At 35.7% G+C, this 27,604-nt stretch overlaps 2 protein-coding genes across 7 annotated transcripts; both read right to left on the bottom strand.

Moving 5' to 3' along the window:
* Positions 1-49: 49 nt before the first annotated feature.
* On the bottom strand, positions 50-4,391 carry LOC108223911 (ribonucleases P/MRP protein subunit POP1). Its single transcript, XM_017398381.2, has 10 exons — positions 3,900-4,391; positions 3,563-3,659; positions 3,236-3,340; positions 2,933-3,154; positions 2,598-2,716; positions 2,070-2,510; positions 1,575-1,683; positions 903-1,492; positions 498-656; positions 50-374 (listed from the first exon to the last, which is right to left on the bottom strand). The coding sequence occupies exons 1-10, from the start codon at positions 4,343-4,345 to the stop codon at positions 176-178; spliced, it is 2,487 nt and encodes an 828-aa protein (XP_017253870.1). The 5' UTR covers positions 4,346-4,391; the 3' UTR covers positions 50-175.
* A 1,118-nt stretch (positions 4,392-5,509) lies between these two features.
* LOC108223068 (protein DEFECTIVE IN MERISTEM SILENCING 3) lies at positions 5,510-27,194 on the bottom strand. Of its 6 annotated transcripts, none has more exons than XM_064093200.1 (15): positions 26,697-27,194; positions 25,336-25,402; positions 19,501-19,638; positions 19,279-19,311; positions 13,885-13,966; positions 13,409-13,616; positions 12,279-12,467; positions 11,833-12,153; positions 10,949-11,186; positions 9,767-9,881; positions 9,308-9,530; positions 7,478-7,669; positions 7,082-7,402; positions 6,241-6,464; positions 5,510-5,869 (listed from the first exon to the last, which is right to left on the bottom strand). In XM_064093200.1, the coding sequence occupies exons 3-14, from the start codon at positions 19,546-19,548 to the stop codon at positions 6,254-6,256; spliced, it is 2,181 nt and encodes a 726-aa protein (XP_063949270.1). In that variant the 5' UTR covers positions 19,549-19,638; positions 25,336-25,402; positions 26,697-27,194; the 3' UTR covers positions 5,510-5,869; positions 6,241-6,253. The 6 variants fall into 6 exon arrangements, with proteins under 6 accessions (XP_063949270.1, XP_063949271.1, XP_063949268.1 ...); XM_064093201.1 differs by having other exon boundaries at positions 5,510-5,863; XM_064093198.1 differs by having other exon boundaries at positions 5,510-5,872; positions 25,336-25,414; positions 26,697-27,193.
* Positions 27,195-27,604: the final 410 nt, after the last annotated feature.

Below are 27,604 nucleotides of genomic sequence, written 5' to 3'. Positions count from 1 at the left end.
TACACCGGAAAATTTTTCCAAAACATTCCAGTTATATCAGGAAAACAGATGGGAGTAAAAAGGTTGGCAAAACATTCCATTTATATTAGAAGAACCAGATGGGTGTATACGTATCAGTCAGAAAATGCTTTCTTTTACAAAACTTCAAAACCTACAACAATGTCTATAAGGCACCCTACATGTGTTCCAGATCTTGTTCCTGTCGTTCGAGTACAATTTCTGCAAGAGCAAGTCTGTAGGCAGTGGACCTTAGATTCCTCACCAGAACATATATCTCCTGCTTCCTCCGTTTTGCAGGCACAGCATTCCACTGCTCTTCCCTAACACGAGCTAGTAACACTGCTTCACATAGGGCCCCTGCCACAGGTTTCTTGCTGCAAGCCCAGAGAAAACATAGCCAAATATAATATAACCATTATGGATAAAATGGAGTCTCAGCTTGAAAGTATGAGGTGCGGAGACATTTAAGATATAGCCACTTGGTACACAAAACGTACCTTCCATGAACAAATCCTGTAGTTACAAATCCAATTGGCCATCTATGGGACTCCATACCAGCAGGGTCTCTGGGTTCTTGAAGATCCCATTTACCAGATGCTTGTTGTACAAAGTATGACCGCGCAAGAGTATCGGGAATTTGGAGTTCAAATTTGTTGCTGTCCAATCCACATAAAATTAACGAAAATAAACTCAGGCACAATGGTCATAAAAATCTCAACTCTGTACTTAGAAATCAGCATATAAATGTCAGCTTCATGTAGTTCACATCCATAACAATTGACTATAAAGTGCTCTGATAACCACACAACAGAGTCTTGGAAGAATGACAACTAAAAAAACAAGCCGACTTATAAGTAGGAGAAGAGAGTGTTATGAACTCGTAATAAAGAAAAAGCAAGTACCTAGAAGTCATGAATAAGAGATCAGACAAATGAGGGGCACAAACCACAGCTCCATCTTCGAAGACACCATCCTTGTAAACATGAAGAAGAATTCTAACAAAGCATAACGGATGGTCATAATTTACAAGGCAGGCATCCTCTAAACCCTGGTTAGATATATCTTTTTCCTTCATGATCTCAGATATGCAGCTCTTTCTTTCAGGAATACTTGGGAATATACGTAGCTGACAATTATTAATGCCACTCAGAAATCTAGCCAGCAAACAAGATGACCTTGATACCAAACCACCAAATGAAACACCATTATTACAACATGGAGCTCTATGGCAATCTTCAAGGGAGTTGGCAACTAAACTGTTTATATCTTTGGAAGTTATATTTGGAAGAATCTGATTATCTAGCCCAATAACTTTCTTTTTGCTATATGTGTAATGGACAACTTCCCATGGAGGTGAAGTTGGAACACTAAAAGGCCTCACAGAAGGAGGGCGGAGCTCTGCATCTCGAACAGAAGCAACTGCTTCGGTTTCCATGAAACAAGAGTAAGCATTGCAATCAGGAAAGTCTGAAGGAAAATATGGCAGGCCAACCTGAAAAGGAGAGACATTTATAACTCTACTAAAAACCTGTCGATACTAATTAAATCGACACGAGATAGTATATGTTGTTTACTTCACAAGCAATCCAATGCTTCTCCCTCAAACCAATAGCACGGCCTCCAGAAGACACCAGCGGAATCCAAAATGTTTTGACCCAACTGATCGGAAGTATAATAGACCATCTGAAAAAGATTTAAGATAAAATAGCTATAAGTTAGTTACTATGAACAATTAGATTTTCTAGGAAAGTATAGGCGTCCAATGACAACCTCCCAACTATAAAAGCACTTTCCTTACAATGGCTAGAACTAAATAAAAATTCCATTTGCATCCACATCCTTTTAAAAAACAGAATTTTATATCCAGTAGCCAGGAAATTAAATCATCACAAAATCTAATGCCAACACTGTTCAACTGACAAGGAATCAATAGAGAGAGGTCATGTTATCCACCTCAAAATCTCACAAAATATGTAAGGGAACCAAAAACTGAAAAATAAAACAGCTATCAAGTACATATATGAATATATATGTTTGCATCCCAGACCAGTTTTTTGAAAAAAAATTACCTAGCAATGGAGCTCTTGAGGTGATTGTTCTTTAAAAGCAGAACTGGACACACCCTAGAACACTGCTCCTTAGCTGGTTCATTTAATATACTGGCGCTTTTATCATTGAGGCAAAAAAATGCCATACGTTGTTGATGTTTTTCTCTGCAAAGAAAACTCTCTTCAACAGGGGGATAAATTCCACTGGAGGCCTGCCACAAATCCCTGCTCTCACCATTCCTAAGGTATAGTGATGAGACTGGCTCTAAAATACTCTCTTGTATTCCAGCTGATGTCTGATCTTCAGCCTTCCCAGTTGAAATACGAGGATCATTGATAACAAGAGAGATAATTGAGGATGCAGTATAATTTTCACTCTCGAAGTCAAAAATATTAGGCTGAGCCCCATCTTGAGTCTCATCAACTGAGCATTCCTTGATATCCATATTAGTCTGCGGAAAACTAAATAGCAATAGATAGTAACAGGCTTACTCTAAATCCACATATGTCCTCAGATATTTCATAGGCAACTATTGAAAAATATCTCACCTCTTAACAGGATGTAATATCTTCTGAAGAAGTTGAGATGCCTTTGAACCCATCACTTCCACTTTTCCTAATTGACCCTCCAGAGAAACACATTTTACATGGGTACCAGCTTTCTCATTCTACAATCACGAAGTATAGAGCGCTATTATTTTTATATAAAAAAACAACAAAGAAGTTTTAGCCAGTTAATCCGAGGTCCAACTCCGAACAAGGTGATCTGATTGACCTAAAGTGTCTTCGCCCATCTAGAGTAGGTAGACGCATCAGATACACATGACCATGAATTAACAAGGTCTCTTTTTACACAAGAAAGGGTTCGAATATATATACCTTACCTCCCTCTGAGAAGCACATTCCAGAGCATCAAATCCTTCTCTCAAAGCTGCAGCATGTATCCAGATCCAAACTAAGCGAAGGGCGGAAGAGTTCTTAATTGCTTCAGTAGCATAGATACCATCACCTTTATCCACGTCATTAATCTCAGAATGCTCATGACGCCGCCACATATAGGTCACAGGAGCAATGGTATGAGAACATGTTGCTCCACCATGGTGAAGCTGCAAAGCCATCAGAAGCTAAGTCGGATTTTCATCAATTTCACCAGTCTTAATAAATAATAGTAATAATTTTTCACACACCATAGCGCTTCCATATGCAGCACCAGAAATCACTCTACTTGATAAATCTTCAGAATCAACCACAGAAGGCACAAGTACCATGCTTAGAATTGACAACAAATTTTCCTGGAAACAAGAGCCATGCAACATCACAATTTTTAAAAAAAAGGTCCCATCATAAAGTAAATTACTTAACTAAAACTATGAAAAGAAAAGGTCTATTTTGAATGAAGGGAAAAACAACAACTTCTCTTAACATTAATTAGCAACCAAAAAGGCAAAAGAAACTTAAAAATTAATACTTGACACTACTATAAAGTTTAGAAAGTGAAGGAAAAATATGCATGCCTCTGGACCTTCCAGTTGTACAGCAGCACAATAGCTTTCATCATGGACAACGACTCCATCTGTTAAGCTCTTCATAATAGACCTCGAGCCCCTTCCTCTACATCACACAACGTTTATACAGATTATTAAATAAACAAATGCAGTTAAGATAGTGGCTAAGCATTTACGAAAACTAAATACATTTCATAATCATACATATGCAGCCATGTTCTGCTACAAAGAAACCTCCAAAATTCACAAAATAACATAACATCCAAACAAACAAATACATTTTCCAATTCACACATAAAAATCACCTAAAAAAGTAAATTCAGCAAACAAAAGGCTTGATTATTACCTGCCGTGCAATCCTAAAGGAAGATAAAACCCCCAAATTTTCGACATCGAAAACCGCTTAGCATGCCAAACATGTGTCCTCAACCGCTTAGTCCCATCCCCACTAACCCCAAAACCATCTTCATTATTTCTCCTCAGCTCATTTTTTCTACGAATCCTACGTGGCAACTTCTTCTTCAAATCACCCACCTCATTCCCGCCAATCTTCTCCCTCTTTCGAAACCTTTTTTTCCCGACCCGATTGTCATGCGCGGTAGTTCTTCTCCTCTTATTCCTATTAGACCTAAAATCACCGTTTAATCGCTCAGACACAACTGAGTAAAGTGCCTCGAGTTCTGGGCCACGACATTCTGCGAATCTTGTGACATTCACATTACGAGGTAGTGGAGTTGATTCAATTCGAGTATGTTTGGTTCCTTTAGCTGCCATTACAGTGTTAAAACTCATTTGATTTTTGTTTTGATTGTGTGTTTGAAGAAGACGGGGATTCTAAATCTTACATAAACCCTACCCGTTCAATCTTGTTACATTAGCCCGGTTTACTTTGAGCCCAGCCCAGCCCATATTTGGAGATTTTGTTACTATTAAAGAGATTTATGTATCCACTAATTTTCAGAGTCCAGCCCAACGGTTAAATATTGTCTTTTCGTTTGAAATAAAATATTTATTTTGACAAAATTTGAAATAAAGTTTAAGAACGAATAATAAATATATTAATAAATATTATTCAAAAAAATTATTAATAAATATTGGTTTCACAATTGTACATTGGTTATTCTATATTTTCATATGTCATCATATTTGTTTCAAAATTGTACATTGATTTTTCTATATTTTTTATATATTTTCATGATAGGAGTATAAGAAGAATTACATTTTTTTTTTTTGACAAACAAATGATTTTATTAACAGAAATCACGCATCGGAACCCAGCCGGGACAAACCCCCAAACTGTCAACTACAATCTGATTGTGAAACAAAGAACGAGCTACACAAATAGCCGTTTTGTTTTCAGATCGCTTAACACATAGAATATTTAAATTCTTTGATATAAAAAGTAATACAATGAAATATCGAGCAATCCAAAGTAATACAATGAAATATCGAGCGATCCAACCTACATCAATTATGAAACTCGTAGCATCACAATTGACCTCCACATAAGCATCATCTGTAGCCCAGCGTTCAGAACTATCAGTTGTATCAACTGATATTGGAGCAACAAGGACTCCCAAAATATGAACAAATTTTTGTAGTGAAAGGTGAGTTTTTGCGATATCCACCGTCATCCCAGAATCAATATCAACAAGGACTCCCAAAATATGAACAAATTTTTGTAGTGAAAGGTGAGTTTTTGCGATATCCACCGTCATCCCAGAATCGATGCAAGTCTTACGGATCACCCAAGACACGAGAGTCGACTCTCAAAACATGGAGGCAGAGAGAAACCCTAGATGTAAACTCCAGTTCCGTATAAGAAGAATTACATTTAAAAGACCTGGAAATAAACTGATTTTATACTATTATGTCAGTTGCAAGTTTTAGTACCAAACCTCAACAAAAAACATCATTTTTTTCATATAACACCTAAATTAACACATATATTATAAATAACACAAAAAACTTATAAATAATACTAAATAATCATCCAATTTTTGCCAACACTTTTTATCATGACAACGCCAAAATCTTAAACATCAATTTTAAGCAACAGGGGGGAAAAAAAAAAAAAAACCTTGCTCCGGGGCTTGAGATATTGGTGAATCCCAATTTGGGATCAGGAGACTATATTTCAGATGTCAAAGAAGTAAATGGGACAAGAAAGTCGGGAATCTATGGTGAACAGAGAAAACATCTATTATACTGACAAGTCAAGAACCTCCTTCTACACACAATGATCATAGATTACTGAGACGAATTGTTTCTTCTCGGGGTAACTCTCCCTCGACCAGTTGGACTCTGCTGCTGCTGCTGCTGCACATTAAAAGCAGAAATACAGCTTAGATGTTGAATAGGTATCTCAACATTTTTTCTACATAGGCGTGGTATATACCACAAATATTCATGTCTAAAACTGAACTAGGTCTTGCAACTCTTTATGAACTAAAATTACTCATTTGGGACTCCCCATGAACAACCAAATCATAATGGTTGATGAAATAACTGTTTATTGATAACTGTTTTCTCAAGCTATATATGTCACCAATACCTGGCATGACTGGTAGGTATGATTTACAAAGCGGAATGTGTGAATGTGCAGAGAAATCAATCCAAAATTATTATTAAAAAACTCTTTTGAGAGCTTTTAGTTAGTGTAATTTACCATTTAATCAAGACAATACCTGAGCAGTGGAATTACTGAAAATCTTGTGCCAAGAAGCGGACAAACTCTCTCTTCTTAATTTCTAAGTTGTCCATGGCCTGGTCCAAAAACGATTGCTCTCTACGAATATCATTTTGCAACCTTTTCTTCTCCCAAAATTTGCCCTTTAAAATGCTTTTGATTTTGTAGTTCTCAGGTAAACTCGATTTTCCAGATATCCCCTGGAACTTCACTTGTGCTTCCCTTCAATCATGAAAGTCAAAGCAATAAGGTTGACGCCACTAAAAGATTAGAATTGCATATAGAATATATGTAAATTTAGCTGTTATTAAGGTTAATATTAGAAATAAAAAAGAAAGAAGACATATATCTTTCTCTTTTAAATAAAGTTGACATTCTCAGAGGACAAATCTATATTATATATATAGGTACAGGTCGCCTGTTTGGCCTGTTATGAGTGATGACATACATGGTATCATATTGGATTGATCCAAATCCATACTCAGGACTTGCTATAATACATGTCAAACCTTACATGGACAAAATAGATTTGACCACCCAACTCCTAAGGCATTAAGATCCTTACCTTGACATTCACTTAAAGTATAGTAACAAAAAAGAAATGTATACTTCTAATGCAATCACAACTTACTACCAATCGAATACTAACATACTCTTCTTTCAAAGAATTCTTCGCTAACCATATAAACTTGTTACAAGAAATTGTACAATTGCAACAAAAGAAATGTGAACGTACAATTAAAGTTGTAACAATTTCTATGCTGCTAAGAGGAAATTTTCAATCAAGGTTATGCAAAAGAAAACCCAAGAAAGAAAGATTGCTAATATCCAGTTCTTACCAATCGCCAAGGTCAAAAACACCAGGACTCCTTATTATTCCACCATCCAAAGATACAGCTCCATGTTTTATGAGTGGGAGGGCCTTACACATATCTTCCATGGTTCTATAAACTTGCAGGTGCGAGAATAGATGATAGAAGAGAGTCTCTCTAAGGCCATGGCCAGAGGTCGTGACCCAGGATACATTTTGGTAATCAATAAAGACCAGATTTACAGCATATCCGATGAAGCCAAATGGGATTTCTCCACCTGGCAATTCCGGATTTAGAAGATCAAGCCTCTTTTGTGGGTCATCGGGTAAAAAATTGCCAGCATATGGTCTGCATGCATAACAAGGAGAGTGTGAGAAGGAAAATTTAGTGAAGGGTAACAATAGAGGACAAATATCAACGTACGTCAATTCATCGAGACATATGACGTGGTATCGCCCTTCTAAAGTGCGTCCAATAGAAGATGCAATTTCATGAAGACCGGAATTTCTATTTATAACACCACCTTCATCATATGCCTCCAGAGCTTTAACCCCGTCAAAAGTCTGGCAAACAAGTGCCAGCATAACCTTTTTCCCCAAGTACTCGGCAAGGAGCCTAGCTCAATAATAAAATAATCCATCAAACATCAATTAGTCAACAATTCTGAAAATGAAATAGAAGGCTTATAGAACTCTACATACCAACCCAGCCATGTGTTAATACTTAATTTGGTCTAAAAGTTTCACCAAGAAATATTTTATTTGCAGGACTACGATTCAATGGCGGAAAGATTTGTAGAACAATAACCTATAAATAAAAATAACAAAACAAACTATTCTATTGCAAAAGAATTATCACCCCAGGTATATTCCAACAAGCAGAAGGGATAAAATTTATGAATCCCAACCCATAAAAGAGAGACATAATGTAATATTCAGTTATATCTTAATAATCAAGTCTTCTCTATTATGTAGGATTACATGTAAATTAACACACAATTACCATACACTTCAATTCAATTCACATTTATTTTCAATTTATTACCACTTTAATTCTTCATAACAATTACCATTGCTTAAATTTATCACTAACCCGAAGAACATAACTTACTATAATTATTACTGCCATAATCATCAGCAAATATCTTTTGTGTGTATTATGGAGGACACCATGTAACAGATATGCTTTCCATTAGAAATCCTTATTAACCACAGATATCTAATTAAACTTTATCATTTCTAATACAAGGCATTATAACTGGCGTGTCATAGAAATTATCATAAAACATACAAAGCTTTTATATGCAAACATGGTTGCCGCTGCTTTATATTGAGTCAACGGAGGTCTGGCTAGGTGACTAGTCGACTAGTCATTGACTAATAAATAATTATATATATCTTATATATGGTTTCTCACGAGTCACAACATAAGTTCAACATTCATAGTTATCACTAAAAAGTAAATATATCAACTACAACATCTATTTTTATTCCTTTACATATATATATAGACACACACACACTTGTATGCTGACTATTCATACACACACACACACACACACACACACACACACACACACACACATTATACACTCACTATTAGGGGTGCCCATAACCCGATCAAACTGACCCAAACCGTCCCTTATTTCGGCCGACCCAAACCGCTAATAGTAGTCACTATACATACATTACTACACATAAATTTATAATCAAGCCATAATTGCACACGCATAAATAAATATATGTTAGTTTTAAATTATACGGTGTGTGTTGTTGCAGGCAGTTAGGGTTTTAAAAATCACGTTCTTCGTTTTATTCAATTTTAACAAATTTTGACTGGGTTTCGCACTACTCGACCGACTAGTCGGTAAGTCGACCCGATTATTCGACAAGTCGACCGCCTAGTCGCCTATCTCGACTGACTTTCCAATAATCAGCAAGTCGAGCTCTTCAGCCAGAATTCTTTCCTTGACTATCGTCGACTAGTCGCAACTAGTCGAGAGCTGTGACAATAATGTATGCAATTGACCTTTCACATTTCCTTCATTAGCAGGCTCGCAGCAAACATTTCTCACAGCTGAAAACTGTCAATACTCAATAGTTATTTACTTATTTGTTTATATTTCAGGTTCCGTTCATCATTCAATAGGAGAGGCAGAATCATCTCAAAACGTGCAACCTTTTGAAACACTAACAACTATACAAGCTGAAATTTCTGAAATACGAATACTAAACATAGCAGTATAACACTGACCTGCTAAAGTTGTCATCATCTACATTGCCAAGGGTAGCAACAATGCCAAGTACATCCTTCACTACTGGATTTTGAGAAACCGGAGTTTCATGAAGAGCGTTTAGCTGGCATATAAGTCCAGCAGCAGATTTTTCCTGAATTAATTGTTCATATGTTCCTTCCTCACTTCGAGCATCCTCGTTTTCGCTCACAGATTCAGTAGATGTATGCTTCCTGATAGTAACTGACCGATACATATAGCAAAAGAATAGAGATAATAAGGTGAAGTGACAACTTTTGCGTCCAAAATATCATATCAAGGTCTAAGATATGTTAAATAAGAAAGGATAGAATTCCCAAGGTGAATCACAGGGCTACTTTGGGCACTGAGCAGTGTGCCTAAGTAGACAATACTTTTAACACTTTCAAGTTCCCCGATTATATTACAATAAACATAGTTCCGATGTTGATACTACATACCTTGCAGATCTTGAATGGAACCTTTTATGATGTTTATCTGAGTCCGTAAAAACTTTAAATGGTCTTCATGTTGCTTAACTCTTAGACCTAATTTCTGTAGATCATCCTCATAGGTCTGAATAGTCCACCCAAAAACATGACATTAATAATTATCAAAATGAGTTACAACTGTGGATGCATATAAAACATGACCATAGAGGAAAAAATGACTTGTAATCTTATGTGGCAAATAAGGCATATGTTTCTCACATGATATCAACAATAACGTTACAGGTTTTATATATATATATATATATATATATATATATATATATATATATATATATATATATATATATATATATATATATATATATATATATATATATATATATATATATATATAGACACACACACATACATACATATTACACACGATTAGAGTTTAGGGTTCATATATCATCTTACATAATTACAATTGGGGATTCAGTGATGGAAATGAAATCTAGTGGAAGTAGCACCAATATGAACTCATGGGCATCTTAAAAATCAACAATAACATGCAAATGTGGGTATGAATGCCCTATGTGGACATCTCAAAAACATTGCCCCTTCTATAAAGTGAAGGAGTACTGCGGTTTTCTCAGATGGATTGATAATGATTATACATCAAACTATCAAAGAATGAAGGCATGCTTGAAAAGGTAGCTGCTTTGGAGACAAAGATTCTCGAGCTGGAAGCCAAGAAAACTATGGAGGTTGCAGATATATGATCGTGTATGTATATGCCTCATATGATGGAAGCGGTCGTGTTTAATTGAACCAATTTGATGGAAGAATGAAAAGCCCCAATTTGCCAAGATCCCTAATTTCACCCTCCCGTGTGTATATATTATATCATGTTTAAATGAGATATTTTTTGACTTGAAATGCTTTAGGGATTACAAGTCAGATATTAATGTTTTAATTTACAATTTTTTTCATTTGCCACGTAAGCACTGACCAACGTCTGTTAGTAGACTTTTAACGGAAGTATGCGAATTAGAAAAGTTTGAATATTCAAGGATTGCATTATTGATAAAAATAGGATAGGGACCTAGATAATATACTATTGAAAAGTCTTTTAGAGCTTTTGATTAGTGATAGTTGTAGAGAATCAATTGTCCCACAATTAGTGGGATGAAAATTTAATCAATCCCATACCTTAGTAGGACTATCCTGGGGCTGGGCCGGTGACCTTTGTGCCAAGAAGTGGAGAAAGTCCCCCTTTTTCATTTCATAGTTGGACTTGGCCTCGTCCAAAAGCGATTGCGTTTGACAAATATTAGCTAGCAAGCTTTCCTGATCACGAATTTTGCTCTCTAAACTGTTTTCAATCTTGTAGAAGCTCTCAGGTAAACTCGACTTTCCAGAGATCCTCTGGAACTTCACTTGTGCTTCCCTTAAATCATGGAAGTTAAAGTAAATAGGATAATGCCACCAAAAAATAGAATTACATATAGAATATATATACATTTAGCAGTTATTAAGTTGATATTAGCAATAAAAAAGAAAGAATACATACATCGTTTTCTTTTGAATTAACTTAAGACATATTTTATGAGGATGAATCTATATCTATCGTGGAAATCGCCTGTTTAGCCTGCTTATAACTGGATGATGAATCTATATTTATCAGTATCGTATTGGATTGATTGGAAACCGTATTCGGGATTTACTGTAAAATATATAAAACATTACAAGACGGTGTTAAAGTTTGACCACCCAACTCCTACAGCATACACATCCTTCCATTGCAATTCACTTAGGTTAAGTGGTTAACAGTCAAAGAAATGTATACATGTGATGCTAATATGCAATCACCACTTACTACAAAAAAAATACTAACATACACTTCAATCAAAAAATTCTTTGCTAATCATAAAGACTCGGCTCTTAGAAATTGAATAGTTGCCACAAAAAAAAAATGTGAATGTAAATTCAAAGATTCAAAATTGTCACAATGTTTATGCTGCTAAGAGGATATATTTAATTGAGATTATGCAAGAAAACCCTAGAAAGAGATATTACTGTAGCTAACTTCTTACCTATCGCCAAGGTCAAAAACACCAGGAGTCCTTATTATTCCACCATCCAGAGATACAGCACCATCGGTTATGAAGGGAAGAGCTTGCTGCATATCTTCCCTAGTTCTATAAACTTGCAGATGCGAAAAGAGATTATAGAAAAGAGTCTCTCGAAGGCCATGGCCAGAGGTTGTGACACAGAATAAGTTCTTGTTATCAACATTAACCAGATTCACAGCATATCCAACAAAGCCACGTGGAATTTCTCCACCAGGCAATTTGGGCTTAAGAAGATCAAGCCTCCTTTGCAGGTCGCCAGCTATGAACTCGCCATCATATGGTCTGCATGCATAACAAATGGATGGAGAGGGAGGGAGGGAGGGAGCGAGAGAGAGAGAGAGAGAGCGGGGTGGGGGTGGGGGTGGGGGGGGGGGGGGGGTAACAAGTTAAGACAGAAAACCACGTGCCTTAAATCCTCGAGACAAATGACGCGAAATCGCCCCTTTAAGATACGTCCTAGAGAAGATCCAATCCCATGAAGGTCAGAATCCGTATTTAACACACCTTCATCATACGACTCTAAAGCCTTAACCCCATCTAAAGTCTTGCAAACAACTGCAAACATGGCCTTTGTCCCCAAGTACTCACCAAGAAGCCTGGCTCAAAAGTAGCATCATTTACCACACAATAATAGTGATATGTCAACAATCTCTTTACGAAAAAAACTATTATAGAACTCTGCATACCAACCCATCCATGTGTAAATTTGGTCTACGAATTAAAACTAAGAAAGATTATTACATGCAGGGCTACAATTCAATCCAGGACAGCTTTGTAGATCAATAAATTATTAAATAAAAATAACGATATAAATTTGGGTGATTCCACCGCAGAAGAATCACTACGCCAAGGGATTTCCAACCGCAGAGATAAAAAATATGAATTGCAGCCCATAGTAGAGAGGCCTAGTCTTCTCTGATATGTGGTCAATACATCACTTACCTATAAATAAACCTTAATAAAATACCTCAAGGAATAAGGCCCAAAACATTTGGGTTTTTTTATAAATAACCTACTAAATATTTGATATACAACTAGTCCCAAATGTAAATAAAATCACTAATTTCCATTGACTAAATGTGATTTTACTATTCACCAATAGACCCTATTGTTGCCACTTCTAATTAATCAGTGCCCTGAGAACAGGAACTTTTTCATTATTATTATTACTGTTATAATTAACACAAATTGTGAATGTGCTGCTATGGAGTACACCTTAGAACAAACTTGCATTCAGACAAATACGGTACCAAAAAATAGATATCTGACTAAAAAACTTTATAGTATTTGCTAAAATAAGGTAATTATAACTGGGAGGGTGAGTTATAATAGACATCATCATGAAATATGCAATTGACCTTTTAGTGTTTCCTTCATTGCAGCAATTTTTTCTCACATTTGTTTATTTTTTAGGTGCTCTGAAGTCTGAATCATGCAATACGAGAGGTACAATCATCTTAAAAAGTGCAACCTTTAAAAACACTAACAACCATACAAGCTAAAATTTCTAAAATATGATAATAAACATACAACAGACCTGCTAAGGTTTTCATCGTGTACATTGCCAAGTGTAGCTACAATGCCAAGTACATCCTTCACTAGTGGATTATGAGAAACCGCATATTCAATATGAGCTTTTAGCTGGCATAAAAGTCCATTTAAATGTTCAGAAGTTCCTTCATCAATTTGAGTGTCCTCTTTTTCGGTCACAGATTCTGTAGCTGTATAATACTTCCCAGTAGCAACTGACCGATACATGTAAAAAAAATATTGAAAATTTAAGGAAATGAACTGATAGAAAAGTTGTTCCTGCAGATTCAAAAACTGACATATATTTTAAGCTTAAAACCATAATCACAAAATGGAAGCTCCTTTTGCGTCTTAATTTCAAATATAGGTCTTAAATCTTTTTGATTAATTGTGATAAAAGAAATTCTTGAAGTAAATCAAAGGGCCATTAATTAACGACTTTGAGAATATCTTAAACTTTGTTCCGACACTGATACTGCATACCTTGCATGTCTAGAATGGAATCTGCTAAGATGTTTTTTCGAGTCCTCAATAACTTAATATGGTCTTCATGCTGCTTGATTGTGTTAGGCCCCCTACTCATTTTACTTATGTCAGACGTACTGGGAATAATTGGTGGGAGCTTATCAGTTACAAATCTGTTTTGAATCAGGAGAGGAGAGAATTATGGAGTAATTGACTTCCCTTTTCATTACAGATCTGGGAGGAGGATTTTTAGGACTTAATAAAGTTTCAGCTACAATCTCGGGGCAGGGATTGGGTTGATTATAGACTATATATAGAAGGGTAGCATGCATGTTTAAGGTATCAAGAAATTTAGATTGAAAGTATGTTTGAGGAGAGCTGGTGATCTCTCGAATATCACCTATGTTATAGTATGTTTGCTGATCAATAAAAGGTTCCTGGAGTCCATATATATATATCTATTACATACACTCTCGGCAGGGTCATAACATTTGGTATCAGAGCATCTCCGATCTTGGGGCAATGACAGGTGCGAAACAAGTTGACAATCGAGTCGACGAGTTGGAGAAAAGAATTGCAGCAATGCAAGCAGAATTTCAGAAGTGGGATATGGAAAAACTTCAAAACGACATTCCATTCCTCAAAGAAAGTATGGTTTCCGTACTTAAAAAAATAGATAGCTATAGTCCTGAGAATACTGGACGGTCTGCGTCTGCTCTTGAAAGTTCACAGCCACATCCAAGTCAATCAGGAGCCACGTTGGATTCATTACCACGACGACTAGAATTGCCTGTGTTTGAAGGCGAGAATCCCGAAGGTTGGCTGTTTCGTGCAGAACGATATTTTGAGCTTAATAACATGTCATCTGCAGAGAAGCTCCGATCTGCAGTGGTGTGTTTGGAAGGTGATGCCTTGTCATGGTACTATTATGAGGAGGGTCGTCGTCCTTTTCGCAGCTGGGAGGAATTCAAATTACAATTGTTGGAGCGGTTCCAACTTACACAAGTGGGTGCTCTTCATGATCAATTGTTCTCTCTTCAACAAACCACAACCGTACGTGAATATCGTCGCCAATTTGAGGTACTTTCTGCCCCTTTAAAGGAATTACCAGAGTCAGTGTTGGAAAGTCTTTTCAGGAAAGGGCTTCAAGCTGATATAAGGGCTGAATTGAGACTAATGGAGCCTCTGGGGTTGTCCAAGATGATGCGCACTGCCCAACAAATTGAGGATAAAAATGCAGCCATACGACACTTCCAAGGTGGATCAATTCTTTCTAAGGGACAGGCTGTCCAGAAATTTTCTAGTTCATCAGGGACTAATTTCTCTCGGAATGTTGTTCGACCACTTTCCATCGGGTCTCCCTCCACCACATCAGTCCTTCCTGCCAAGACAACAACTACTTCAAAGTTTAGACGACTAACTGAAGCAGAAATGCAAGATAAGAGAGAAAAAGGTCTCTGCTTTCGTTGTGATGAAAAATTTGGGCCCGGACATCGTTGCAAGAACAGGGAATTACAGGTTCTGTGGGTAAATGAAGATGAGCTTGTTAACGAATCCCAGGAGCATGAAGAAGAAGCTTACACGACAGATTTAGCTACTGAGATTGACCCTTCATCTATGGAACTTTCACTCTCTTCATTGGTAGGACTATCTGCTCCTTACACCATGAAAGTTCGTGGTCGGATTAGTGAGCGAGAAGTTATTGTTCTTATTGATTCTGGAGCATCACATAATTTTATTTCTTCATCATTGGTGGCTGAATTAGAGTTGCCTTTATCGCATACTAAAGACTTTGGAGTCTCCTTGGGGACAGGAGATGAAATCAAGTCTGCTGGAATATGTCGACAAGTATGCTTACATCTTCCGGAGTTTGATGTCCTTGCTGATTTTTTCCCGCTTCAGCTAGGAAATTCAGAGGTGATATTAGGGTACCAGTGGCTAGCATCCTTGGGTGAATCGTACATGAATTGGGCTACTTCAACTATGAAATTCTCGATTGGTGGTGTGCGAGTACAATTGCGTGGTGATCCTGCCTTATGTAAAGCTCAAGTTTCACTGCGTGCTATGGTGCGGACTGTGCAACATGGTGGGCAAGGTATTCTCTTAGAACTGGGGCAAATTACTCATAAAGATGCAACTGACAAGGTCTATATTCCACCAACCCCAATTTCTGCTGCAGTTTCTAGTCTAATAAAGGAGTTCAATGATATTTTTGAGATGCCTTTAGGCCTACCTCCAAGCAGAAACAGGGATCATGCTATTGTTCTTAAAGATGGCACGGCACCCATCTCAGTTCGTCCTTATCGATATCCACAGATTCAAAAAGATGAGATAGAACGCTTGGTTGCTGAAATGTTGGCTGCTGGTATCATTCAGCCAAGTGTAAGTCCTTTCTCAAGTCCGGTTTTGCTAGTCAGAAAGAAAGATGGTAGTTGGCGTTTCTGCGTGGATTATCGGGCCCTAAATCAAGCTACTGTGCCAGACAAATTTCCCATACCAGTCATTGAAGAATTATTAGATGAGCTACATGGGGCTACAGTATTTAGCAAGATAGATCTTAAATCAGGATATCACCAAATACGTGTTCGAGCTGAGGATATCCCCAAGACTGCCTTCCGTACTCATGAAGGACATTACGAGTTCCTAGTGATGCCGTTTGGTGTCACAAATGGCCCCTCCACTTTTCAGTCCCTGATGAATGAGGTTTTTCGTGAATATCTCCGAAAATTTGTTCTGGTTTTCTTTGATGATATCCTTGTTTACAGCCCAACAGTAGAGACTCACTTGTACCATTTACAGTGTGTTTTTTCAGCCTTGCGTGCTCATAAACTTTATGCCAATTCGAAGAAGTGTGTTTTTGCGCAAACAAGAGTTGAGTATCTAGGCCATGTCATTGACAAGACAGGCGTCTCAGCAGATCCTTCCAAAATTCAGGCCATGGTGGACTGGCCACAGCCCAAAACACTTCGAGCTTTGCGTGGTTTTCTCGGTTTGACAGGGTACTATCGTCGCTTTGTGAAAGATTACAGCAAAATTGCTTGGCCTTTGACTCAACAGCTCAGAAAGGATTCATTTAGATGGAACGAAGAAGCCACATCAGCTTTTCAACAGCTTAAGGAGGCCATGATCAACATACCGGTGCTTGCATTACCTGACTTTTCTAAGAAATTTGTGATCGAAACTGATGCATCGGGTTTTGGTTTAGGGGCTGTTCTTATGCAAGAAAACCGTCCAATTGCTTTTTACAGCCACAAACTTAGCTCAGGTGCACGCATCAAATCTGTTTATGAAAGAGAGTTGATGGCAATTGTTTTCGCCATTAAGAAGTGGCGCCCTTACCTTATTGGTCGACGTTTCATAGTGTGCACTGATCAACGTAGCCTGAAATTTTTACTCGACCAACGAGTGGTTGATGGTGAACATCAGAAATGGTTGTGGAAGCTAATGAGTTATGATTTTGAAATTCAGTACAAGCCTGGGAAAACCAACAATGCTGCGGATGCCCTTTCAAGGATGCCGGCAGAGGTTTCATTGGCAGCCCTCTCGGCTGCAATTATTCTAGATTTTTCTGAGCTCCAGGAGCATGTGGCTGATGACCCCTTTCTCTCCAATATTAAGCAATGCGTACAAAAAGATCCAAAGCTATATCCTGCTTATTCTTTAGTTGGAGGTCATTTACGGTACAATGGTAAGCTAGTCTTACCATCTGAATCTCCTTATATTCCTTTATTGCTTCAGGAATATCATTGTGGGGTGGTTGGTGGACATGCTGGGATTCGCCGCACGTATCAACGCTTGTCTGCAGAATTTCACTGGAAAGGAATTAAACGTTCTGTCCAGAATTTTGTGGCTGCCTGTGACATTTGCCAACGCAGCAAGCATGAAGCTCTGTCTCCAGCTGGCCTTCTACAGCCATTACCGATTCCAAATCAGGTATGGGAAGATATTACAATGGATTTTATAGAGGGATTGCCTAAATCTCAAGGACATGATTCTATATTAGTGGTGGTGGATCGTTTAACAAAATATTCTCATTTCATTCCGTTAAAGCACCCTTTTTCAGCACCTTCTGTGGCCACTATATTTGTTCGTGAAATAGTCCGATTACATGGTGTACCTCGTAGCATTATTTCAGATAGAGATAAAATTTTCATGAGCCTTTTCTGGCGTGAGCTGTTTACTTTGCAAGGCTCTGAACTGCGTCGTAGTTCTGCTTACCATCCACAAACGGATGGTCAATCTGAAATTGTAAATAAGGGGTTAGAAACATATTTGCGTTGCTTTTCTATGGATAAACCCTCTCGTTGGTGGACATGGTTACCGTGGGCTGAGTATAGCTATAACACTTCTTTCCACACATCTGCTGGTATGTCGCCGTTTAAGGCCCTTTATGGTCGTGATCCCCCTCCATTGGTTCCATATGAGTTAGGATCTGCTGCAAATATGGAAGTCGACCAACAATTGCGTCAACGTGATGCTATATTAGCAGAATTGAAGGCTCACTTGCTTCGCGCTCAGCAAAAAATGAAGCAAGTTACAGATTCTAAACGTCGTGATGTTTCTTTTGCAATTGGGGACCTTGTTTATCTCAAGTTGCAACCCTATCGGCAACAGTCCCTTGCTCGCAAGCCCAATGAAAAGTTAGCGCCGCGATTTTATGGTCCTTTTGAGATACTTCAGCAAATTGGCCAGGTGGCTTACCGACTCAAGTTACCTTCAACGTCCAAGATTCACGATGTTTTCCATGTCTCTCAGCTGAAGAAAGCAGTAGGAAAACACACATCCTTTCCAACTATTCCTGGAAACCTTTCTTCGGATATGGAGTTACTGGTAGAACCATTCGAAGTGCGTAGTGTTCGCTCCTCCGCTCAAGCTGGACAGGCAGGTACAGAAGTTCTTATTCGATGGAAGGGATTGCCAGCTTTTGAAGACTCCTGGGAACAATTTGAAGTCATCTCAGTACAATTTCCTCAATTCAACCTTGAGGACAAGGTTCGAGTTTGGGTGGCGAGTAATGTTAGGCCCCCTACTCATTTTACTTATGTCAGACGTACTGGGAATAATTGGTGGGAGCTTATCAGTTACAAATCTGTTTTGAATCAGGAGAGGAGAGAATTATGGAGTAATTGACTTCCCTTTTCATTACAGATCTGGGAGGAGGATTTTTAGGACTTAATAAAGTTTCAGCTACAATCTCGGGGCAGGGATTGGGTTGATTATAGACTATATATAGAAGGGTAGCATGCATGTTTAAGGTATCAAGAAATTTAGATTGAAAGTATGTTTGAGGAGAGCTGGTGATCTCTCGAATATCACCTATGTTATAGTATGTTTGCTGATCAATAAAAGGTTCCTGGAGTCCATATATATATATCTATTACATACACTCTCGGCAGGGTCATAACAGATTGTCAGACCTAACTCATGTATATCATACATATAGTTCTGCAATAATACACCCAGAAACATGACATTTGATGAAAGACATAGTTTTCAAATATGAGTTATATCTGTTAATGTGTATAAAACATGATCATAGAGGAGAGTGACTCGCATCTTGTTATTAAGAAGACATTATATATCATAATATTATGCAAGAACAATAACATATGCATCTTTAATATCCTTGAGAACCTTGGTGTTACTGATGTCTTCTTCCGCCTGTAAAAGTGCCCTTTTCATTTCAGCCTTTGGAGTAGTGGCAGTAGACAGAGAGACCTCACTGGCAATGGATTATGGATAGGCAGGCAACTCCTTTGTCTGAATGGACAACTGAAAACATAGAATTGCATTACATATCATCAAGTATAATTAACATAAAGAAAGAATCATGAAAAATGCTACAAGGTACAACTGACTAATTTCAGTTATTAAAAAAATTGGAAGCTAAACACTAAATCTTTTATAAATACCAATACGTTTTGGTCAGTGGTCAATAATATTGCCACAGAGCACTGTATAGTAATCATATGATTGGTTTTATCTTGGATTTAAACAGAATTATATAAGTAGGTGATTGGTGAATTCAGAATACGGGAAGTTAATAATTTGTAACACCCCAAGCATAAGCCTTAACCTGTATTGTGTACAGGATAATTAAACAACCCACCACAGATATTTTGCTAGCTTATTTGGTACATATAGTTGTAGATGTGCTTATAAACAAACCCAACTTATTGAGTAATGACTTATCAAATTGGGATGCTAAGATCACCCCACAAACAAACCAAACCCAGGAGGTGACCAGAGCACTTCCGGCCAAATCTTTTTTTTACACCATTTGTAGCACCCTAATCGTAAGGCGTAAGCCCATAGGCTTAGGCCTAACGCATACTGAACATTTTAAAAATGGTAGCTTATAGCAAGTCCAACACCTTCCTTATATGAGTTCTTAAGTAATAATTTAGGATATGTAGCAAAAAGTAGTGCTGCTGCAACAATGTCCGAGTGGTTCCTTAAAACACCAAGGACCTTAGTCATTCAATATTTTTGAGGAACCACTAGCCATCCCTTAATAGTTAATTCATATATATTAATATAATAATCATCTCTCACCTTTTCTACACTTCTTTACTCTCTTGAAAATATAGTTGGAGCTCGCATTTATTATTATTATTATTATTATTATTATTATTATTATTATTATTATTATTATTATTATTATTATTATTATTATTATTATTAGAGTTAATTGCAGTTTGTAACCCTTAATTTTGGCTCAATCGCAGAAGAGTACCCATACTGTGAAACGTGGCAGTTGGCACTCCAAACTTCAAAAAAAAAAATCAGTCTGCAACCCTTCCATTAAAAAATTCCATTAATGTTAAATATGAGGTGTTAGTTCAGGGGCATTTCAGAATTGCATAATATAATTTTTAATTTTTATCAAAAGATATCTAATAATTCAATTTTATTGTCAATTTGTTTTTACGTTAATACTAATACTCCCAACTATCATTACTTAAGAAAATTAAATATAAGAATTTTAATCTCATTAAAATTACCTAAAATATTTTTTTCTCGAATATTAATTTCTTAAATTGTAAAAAACCTAATCTCATATTTGGTTTGCATAATATTATTTAAAAAAATGCAATTAAATCATACTTTATTTAATTAGAAAACTGTATTTTGTTATGAAATGAATTAACATTTTTTAAATATAAAATCGAATTATTATATATGTGTTTTTGGTAAAAATCAAAGCTATATAATGCAAGTACGAAAATGCCACTCGGCCTTGACGTTAACGGCTCTTTATTAACGGAATGGGTGTTCGGGGGTATAAATTACAAATCATTATGAACTTTGGAGTGCAAACTGCCACGTTTCAAAGTATGGGTACTCTTCTACGATTGAGCCAAAGTTAAGGGTTACATACTGCAATTAACTCTTATTATTATTATAAGGAACAAGTATAAGGATTGTTGTTGGAGCTGATATTCAAAATAATGTCCTAAATCACTATGATTCATTTTTTTAATAATATTTATGAGGAAGCTACCAGGATACTGGACTTGCAATTGGTAAATAATAGCTATGGACTTGTGATCATAAATAATTAATAACATAAAAATCCCATTTTGTTGCATGCTCATTTTTTCGAATTTTCAACATGCTTACTTTTCCACTTATAAATTTCACTTGATCTTACTATAGTTGCCTTAATGTTAAATTTATAAAGTAGTCGGTCCAATATTATCACAAGTTCTCGTTCTTATCTTGAATATTCCTCCAAATCACCTATGTTGCACAAAAACATGTACAGGAACATATATGGGTACGGGGACATGAACTAACAATTTTAAAATTATCGAATACTGGTACGACATCTAACATATTAATATAATTTTTTATATATAATAAAGATAATATTCAACATCCAAAATAGTAAACGTTATATAAATATTGAAGCAATGTTTCAACTCCAAAATTAGCCCACCAGAAGAAGAGTATCTTTTTGTAAGGGACATTGAATCATTAAAGGGAAGTGCCATAAGTGAGAATTGAGCTCCAAAGTTAGCCCATCAGCTTTTATGAGTTATGACCATAAAAGTATTTCTTTGAAAGGGACGTTAAATCATTAAAGGGACCTGTCATAAGTGGAAATTGAGTATATTCTTAATTTTTATGTGATTTGGGACATGTACTTTAGTCATTTTAGTAGCCGAAACTTCCCAGCTGTCCCCATCTAGGGACAGTCCCGTTGAAATGGCATTAGAAATGATATCACAACACCATACCACGTTAACCCGATTCCTGATTCCAACCCCATAGCCCCTCTCGAACTAAACGACTCCTAAATTTTATAACAAATGAATATCTAAGACATTAAATGAGAACTAGTGTATTGCGTACGAGATTAATTCCTCTCAATTTTTGTAAAACCGTTTCTATTTATGATAACTAAAACAATAACAGAAATAGATAACCCTAAATTTCATTTTCAAAGCCAATTATTATTTTACCAAAATCAAAACACTCGTATCTAGTTCAAAACCAAAAATGAGAAAGAGTGATATGCTAACATGAAAATTACAGATTCTTTACATCAAATCCAACTAGCATAAGTGTATATGGGGAAAAAATATACACATGTAAAATTAAGAAATTTATATAGATCGAGATGAAAAATTAGCCAAAAAAGCAAAGAAAAGGTAAATGAGATCATACTCGCTTGTTTGGTGGATACTTGCTCGCAAATTGAGGTTGTCGCCGCCGTCCAAATTCTAAGTATTACACCCCTTTGTGTGTGAGGGTTCTCAGAAGTGCGAATATATAGTGAGGGCTACTTACGGGCTGAAGCTTAATTGTATAGGCTCAACTAAACATTTATATGTTTGGGCTTAAGCTTAATGGGCTTCTACTTATCTTATAAGTTAAAATTATATAAATTCTTTAATTAGCAATTGTAATAAGTAAAACTTAAAAGTAATTTATAAGTTGAATTCTAAAAATTCAAAAATAATGTTTCAGTTTTACAATGTAACATCATTCACACAAATATTATCTTAACTAAATAATAACTTCGAATACTATTTTGTTATTTAGTAATTTATGATATATTATAAGTGATACAAAAAATGAATAAACCAAATTGATTTAATAATACCTTATAAGACATACTAGTTTATATCCCTCGGTGACTTTTGTTATTTATTTAAGTTATTTTTGTTACAATTTTAATAATATTAATATAAATATAACATTTACATTAATATGAAAGATGTGTTTGTATTTGGATAGGATAGGTCCTTCAATTATAAAATGAAATTGGAAATAAAAAAGGCCCAAGAGACATCATGTTCATATAAGTTTTCTTAATTATAATAGAGTAGGCCTCTTGAAATATGTTTTGAATTAAAGAGCCCAGACGCATATAACCCCGAACAATTAACCAAAACTTTTAATGTTCCAGCATTATCTGCACTATCCTTAAACCCAGGTAAATAATTCATAATTTGTTGCTTTTAATTTAATTTTAACCATATTTTATCAGTGATATATTAATATTGCATGTCCACATTTTGTTTAATTTTTGCATAATGATTTCTATGATAATGTATTAAAGTTTGATTAAAAAGTTATTAAACAATTGATTATATTTTCCCTTACATATTTAGCTTTTACGTAATAAAACAATACACATTTTCATCATCTATCTGGAAATGTAAATGTTTTTCTGATTAATACACCCTCCATCTCAAAATAATAGTCACGTAACCAATATCTGACCGTGAATAAAAAATTATTCTTTATAATTTTTAAAAATCGAGAAATACATTTTAAAGTGAATCATATATACTTTTTTACAATATGATTTTTGAAATTTTCTTTATTTCTTAATTATATAATATATGTAATTGTTGGTCAAAATTCAATCAATTTGACCAAGTCAAATCAAAACAATACTTTTATTTGAGATGGAAGGAGTATGTATTAATGATGGTAGTTTTACTTTTTTTAAATGTTTATCTAATTTGAAATCAAATTTTTCATATTTCTTATTTCTCCATTTGCAAGGAAAAAGAGCTTCATGTTTTCCTTGAAGAATAACAAGTTAATATTATAAAGAGACACGGTGGTCTAGCTCTCATCATTTATATAATTTTTTCTATTCGTTTCTTAAAATAAGGCATAGAATAAAGTAATTCATGGATGACCAAAAGATCTAACCAAACTACAAATTACCCCTATATTCAGTTATTATAGTTTAGTATATATTATATAGATCGATATTATAAATATTACTCCTTACTTTAAGTAATATAAAAGCAATTACAAATCAGATGGACCCTTAATATAGTATTTGACTTCATGTCTTCGAATTGGAAAATATGCTTAGACAATTGTTATTTATCGTTACCTAATCGTGGTCTTCTTTTATTATTATTTAATAATAGATTATTGTGTGCCTATAGAAATACGTTCCTTCATCATTATATTTCTAAGAAGTGAATGTCTTTAGACTTTACTTTCACCCCCATCTACACTTTTCAATTATACAATCATCTTCCACATACTTTTCTTCCTCTTCCGTCACATTAATTATATTCCTTCTACCATTACTTTCATACATTAATAAATATGAAATGTGATCCTTTTCCCCTTGCCACTATCACATTCAATACCACTATCACATTCAAGAGCAATGACATTAGTAAGATTGTCAAACCTTCATGTTCATGTGTGTACATACTATGTCTTTAAATTATAGAAGTGTCTCTATATATGTATATCAAGAGGAAACATGAGTGAAATTGACGATGGTGAGACTCCAGCACACATTATATGTGCATACATAGTAATTTGAGTAAAAATTAGACCAAAAGAAATAATTAAATTTTATTAATTACAACCTAATCAAAACGCCAAATAGCTACAAGGACCGGCCCAGACAGAAGACCGGGAGTCCGGGACATTAGGCTTTGATCTTAAATGTCTTCGGAAGGCCCAATACGAAAGAATCTTCTCAAAAGATTCATCATGAAATGCACGCTAAGGAATGTAATTATATGTTACAGTACCTCTGAGGTAAAACAAAGGGTATAAATGTGAAAATTTTGATATTGATTGTCAGTACAATGGACAGCTTGTTTCCATGACGATGCAACAGAGGAGATGTTTGAACACTTCCAAGCGGCCTATCCAGATATAAAGTTATATCAGATATGCAACATGGGGGCCGTTTTAACACTTCCAAGCTGCCTATCCAGATATGGATTAGGAAATACAAAATTCTTATTGGTCAGCGGCATACTTAAGCAAATTGTTGGTCTACTCATGTTTTATGTAATATTTAGATTATAAACTACAGCAAAAAGGAAGAGGAAGATTGATATGCCACTAACATAGAGTGAACCTTAGTCAAAGCAAAGTTCGCTTCGCATATGCAAAACAAAACAACATTCTAGCACAGCAAATAAAAAGATAAAACATCTAAAAAAGAAGAAAGTAAAAGGTACATACTTTTCCAAAGGGTCCCTGAATATCCTTTTATAGTGGTTAATTGGTTATAGACTGCAACAGCTAGTGCCTGCAACCACACCTATCACTCAGGTGTCCATGATATCACAAATGTAATTAGATGCTATAGTAACTGATGCATTTGCTTAATCTGATATATATATTTTATATTGGCAACAACAGAAAAAGCAACACAAGATTAGTTGTGCAGAGCTTATCCCATTACCGACTATAACTAGGTTGAGCAATAGGATTAATTCTTTCATACAAAAAGGGTTGGTGATGCAACTGGGGTTTGCTTGCCTTCCATCAGGATCAGGGTATAATCTTACAATAGTTTATGTATTAGCAATTGTGCATTCTTCTGAAGATAATAAATTACAATAATAATACTCAGGCAAAGTTCAAAAAACATGTTCATAATAAATTAGTAATAGCATAATTATATTCAGGCAATATCTAGGTAATATTTTAATAATCGGCTCCTAGACACGTGGACTCTGTTTCGGTTAAGCTGACATAGGGACAAAGGCGTTTTTTCAGAAAAATAGTCACACCAGGTGAGACATTAATAGGTTGAACCTGTCAAACATTGATCCGAGTTCTTTTTTCTTTGTTAATCATTTTTTTCTTTTAAAGCTGGTAAACTTATAAAGTACAGTAGTTATTATTTAGGGTGTTGGCCCTTATTGTCACTATATTCATCATTAATGCCCTGGATATCAGGATCCGTAAAAATGGCCCCAAATATCATTTATTAACGCTACATCGTGTAGCGTTTTGGATATTCATCAAAAACGCTACATCTTCTAGCGTTCTGTAAGGGTTAACCTAACAGAACGCTAGTTTATGTAGCGTTTTGTTAGGTTACCCCTAACAGAACGCTACATCGTGTAGCGTTTTGCTGGGTTAAAACCAACAAAACGCTACACGATCTAGCATTTTCTTCCCAAATTGAAAACGCTAGATTATCAGGCGTTAATAACTGGTATTTGAGGCCAATTTTCCAACTCTGTTATTCGGGGCATTCCTTCCGGATTTTATGAGATCTGGGGCAATTTTTCTATTATTTAAACAAATTTCTGGTTGTACAAAAATCGAACTCAGGATTCTCTACTACCCACTATTCTCTCAAATTCAATTTCATTTCTCAAATAAATTCAAATCTCAGGGTGAGCAAGAATCGTACCCTGGCATTCACTTCATTCTCGTCTCATCAAGCAAATCCTTTGCATATTTGCTAATCGACAAATTTAAACATATGTTCTTATCTATCTTATTAATAATCCAATTAACCAATTTCCGCTTTCTCGAACAGTGCATAAAGCTAATAACATTAATAGCAACTGAACTAAAGCTAATACCTTTTCAGCTCTTTCCTGCCCAATGACAAACTTATCAAGGCCTCTCCAAACCTCTTTCGGGGTCGAAAAGCTATTACCCATATTAGATTTTCCTCAATACTTGTCTTTATCAGGCACTTCCACAAATTCTACACCAGGCCTAACACAATATCATGACCAGGAGGCTACCAAACCCTTCCAAATACTCAAAAATATCACAACCCTTGTCAAAATAATTGGCTGTACGGACAGTGTGTATGTGATCGAGTACAGAGAATCTGACTGAGTGAAATATGACGTAGTTCTTGATGATTTTGCTCTTAGTGCAGCAGCCATTTCCCATGTTTGTAATTTTCAAGATTACTTTGGGGATTTCCAAGTAAAGTAAAATTATGGAATGGATTGAATGGAGAAATCGAAACATGGGTTTGAGAATTGAGAAGAAGAGAGGTGAATTAACGGGGGTTGGGTCGATGGGTGGTTATTTTCATTTATTAAAATATTTGATTTGATGATTTGATGATCATGAAAATTTGTTAAACCAATTGAGTCAAGTTCTTTTTTTGTATGTTTGACTTGTGATGTGTGTTCGTTTATTTCGTCGGATCAGTTTAAAGTGTTTTTCACTTGCTTGTTTTGAAAAATATATAAATTTTTTAAATTTTAAATTATAATAATTAATGACGAGTGATTGGTATATGATTTTGATGATGTGAAGTTATTTTTTGAATCTTCGGATAAATCAAGGACGTAGATGTTGAATAATCCCCACAAACATATGCAAATTCTGGGAAAATTAGAATCCTGAATAATTTCTTTTTTAAATCACAGAATAACATTATTTTCCGAGTGCCTTGTTTGTTTTTATCGCAAAATCTTAACATAATATATGAGTTCGGATCATACAACGAGCGCTCGGAGCTATACAA

Source organism: Daucus carota, chromosome 5 (genome assembly GCF_001625215.2).
Source record: "Daucus carota subsp. sativus chromosome 5, DH1 v3.0, whole genome shotgun sequence".
NCBI classification, from domain to species: Eukaryota; Viridiplantae; Streptophyta; class Magnoliopsida; order Apiales; family Apiaceae; genus Daucus; species Daucus carota.
Note: the sequence above shows the minus strand (reverse complement) of the source record. Positions and strands in the feature narration are given on the sequence as shown.

What these genes read in the sequence shown, in the direction of transcription:
- LOC108223068 (XM_064093200.1), bottom strand. Translation starts at nt 19,548, where the DNA reads ATGAAAAGGGCACTTTTACAGGCGGAAGAAGACATCAGTAACACCAAG. An exon ending in ATATACATGAGTTAGGTCTG is followed by an intron (nt 13,967 to 19,278) that starts ACAATCTGTTAT and finishes AGGGGGCCTAAC; the next exon opens with ACAATCAAGCAGCATGAAGA. An exon ending in CCCAGGATAGTCCTACTAAG is followed by an intron (nt 9,882 to 10,948) that starts GTATGGGATTGA and finishes TGGACTATTCAG; the next exon opens with ACCTATGAGGATGATCTACA.
- LOC108223911 (XM_017398381.2), bottom strand. Translation starts at nt 4,345, where the DNA reads ATGAGTTTTAACACTGTAATGGCAGCTAAAGGAACCAAACATACTCGA. An exon ending in TACAACTGGAAGGTCCAGAG is followed by an intron (nt 3,341 to 3,562) that starts GCATGCATATTT and finishes TCTTGTTTCCAG; the next exon opens with GAAAATTTGTTGTCAATTCT. An exon ending in ACAGGATTTGTTCATGGAAG is followed by an intron (nt 375 to 497) that starts GTACGTTTTGTG and finishes CTGGGCTTGCAG; the next exon opens with CAAGAAACCTGTGGCAGGGG.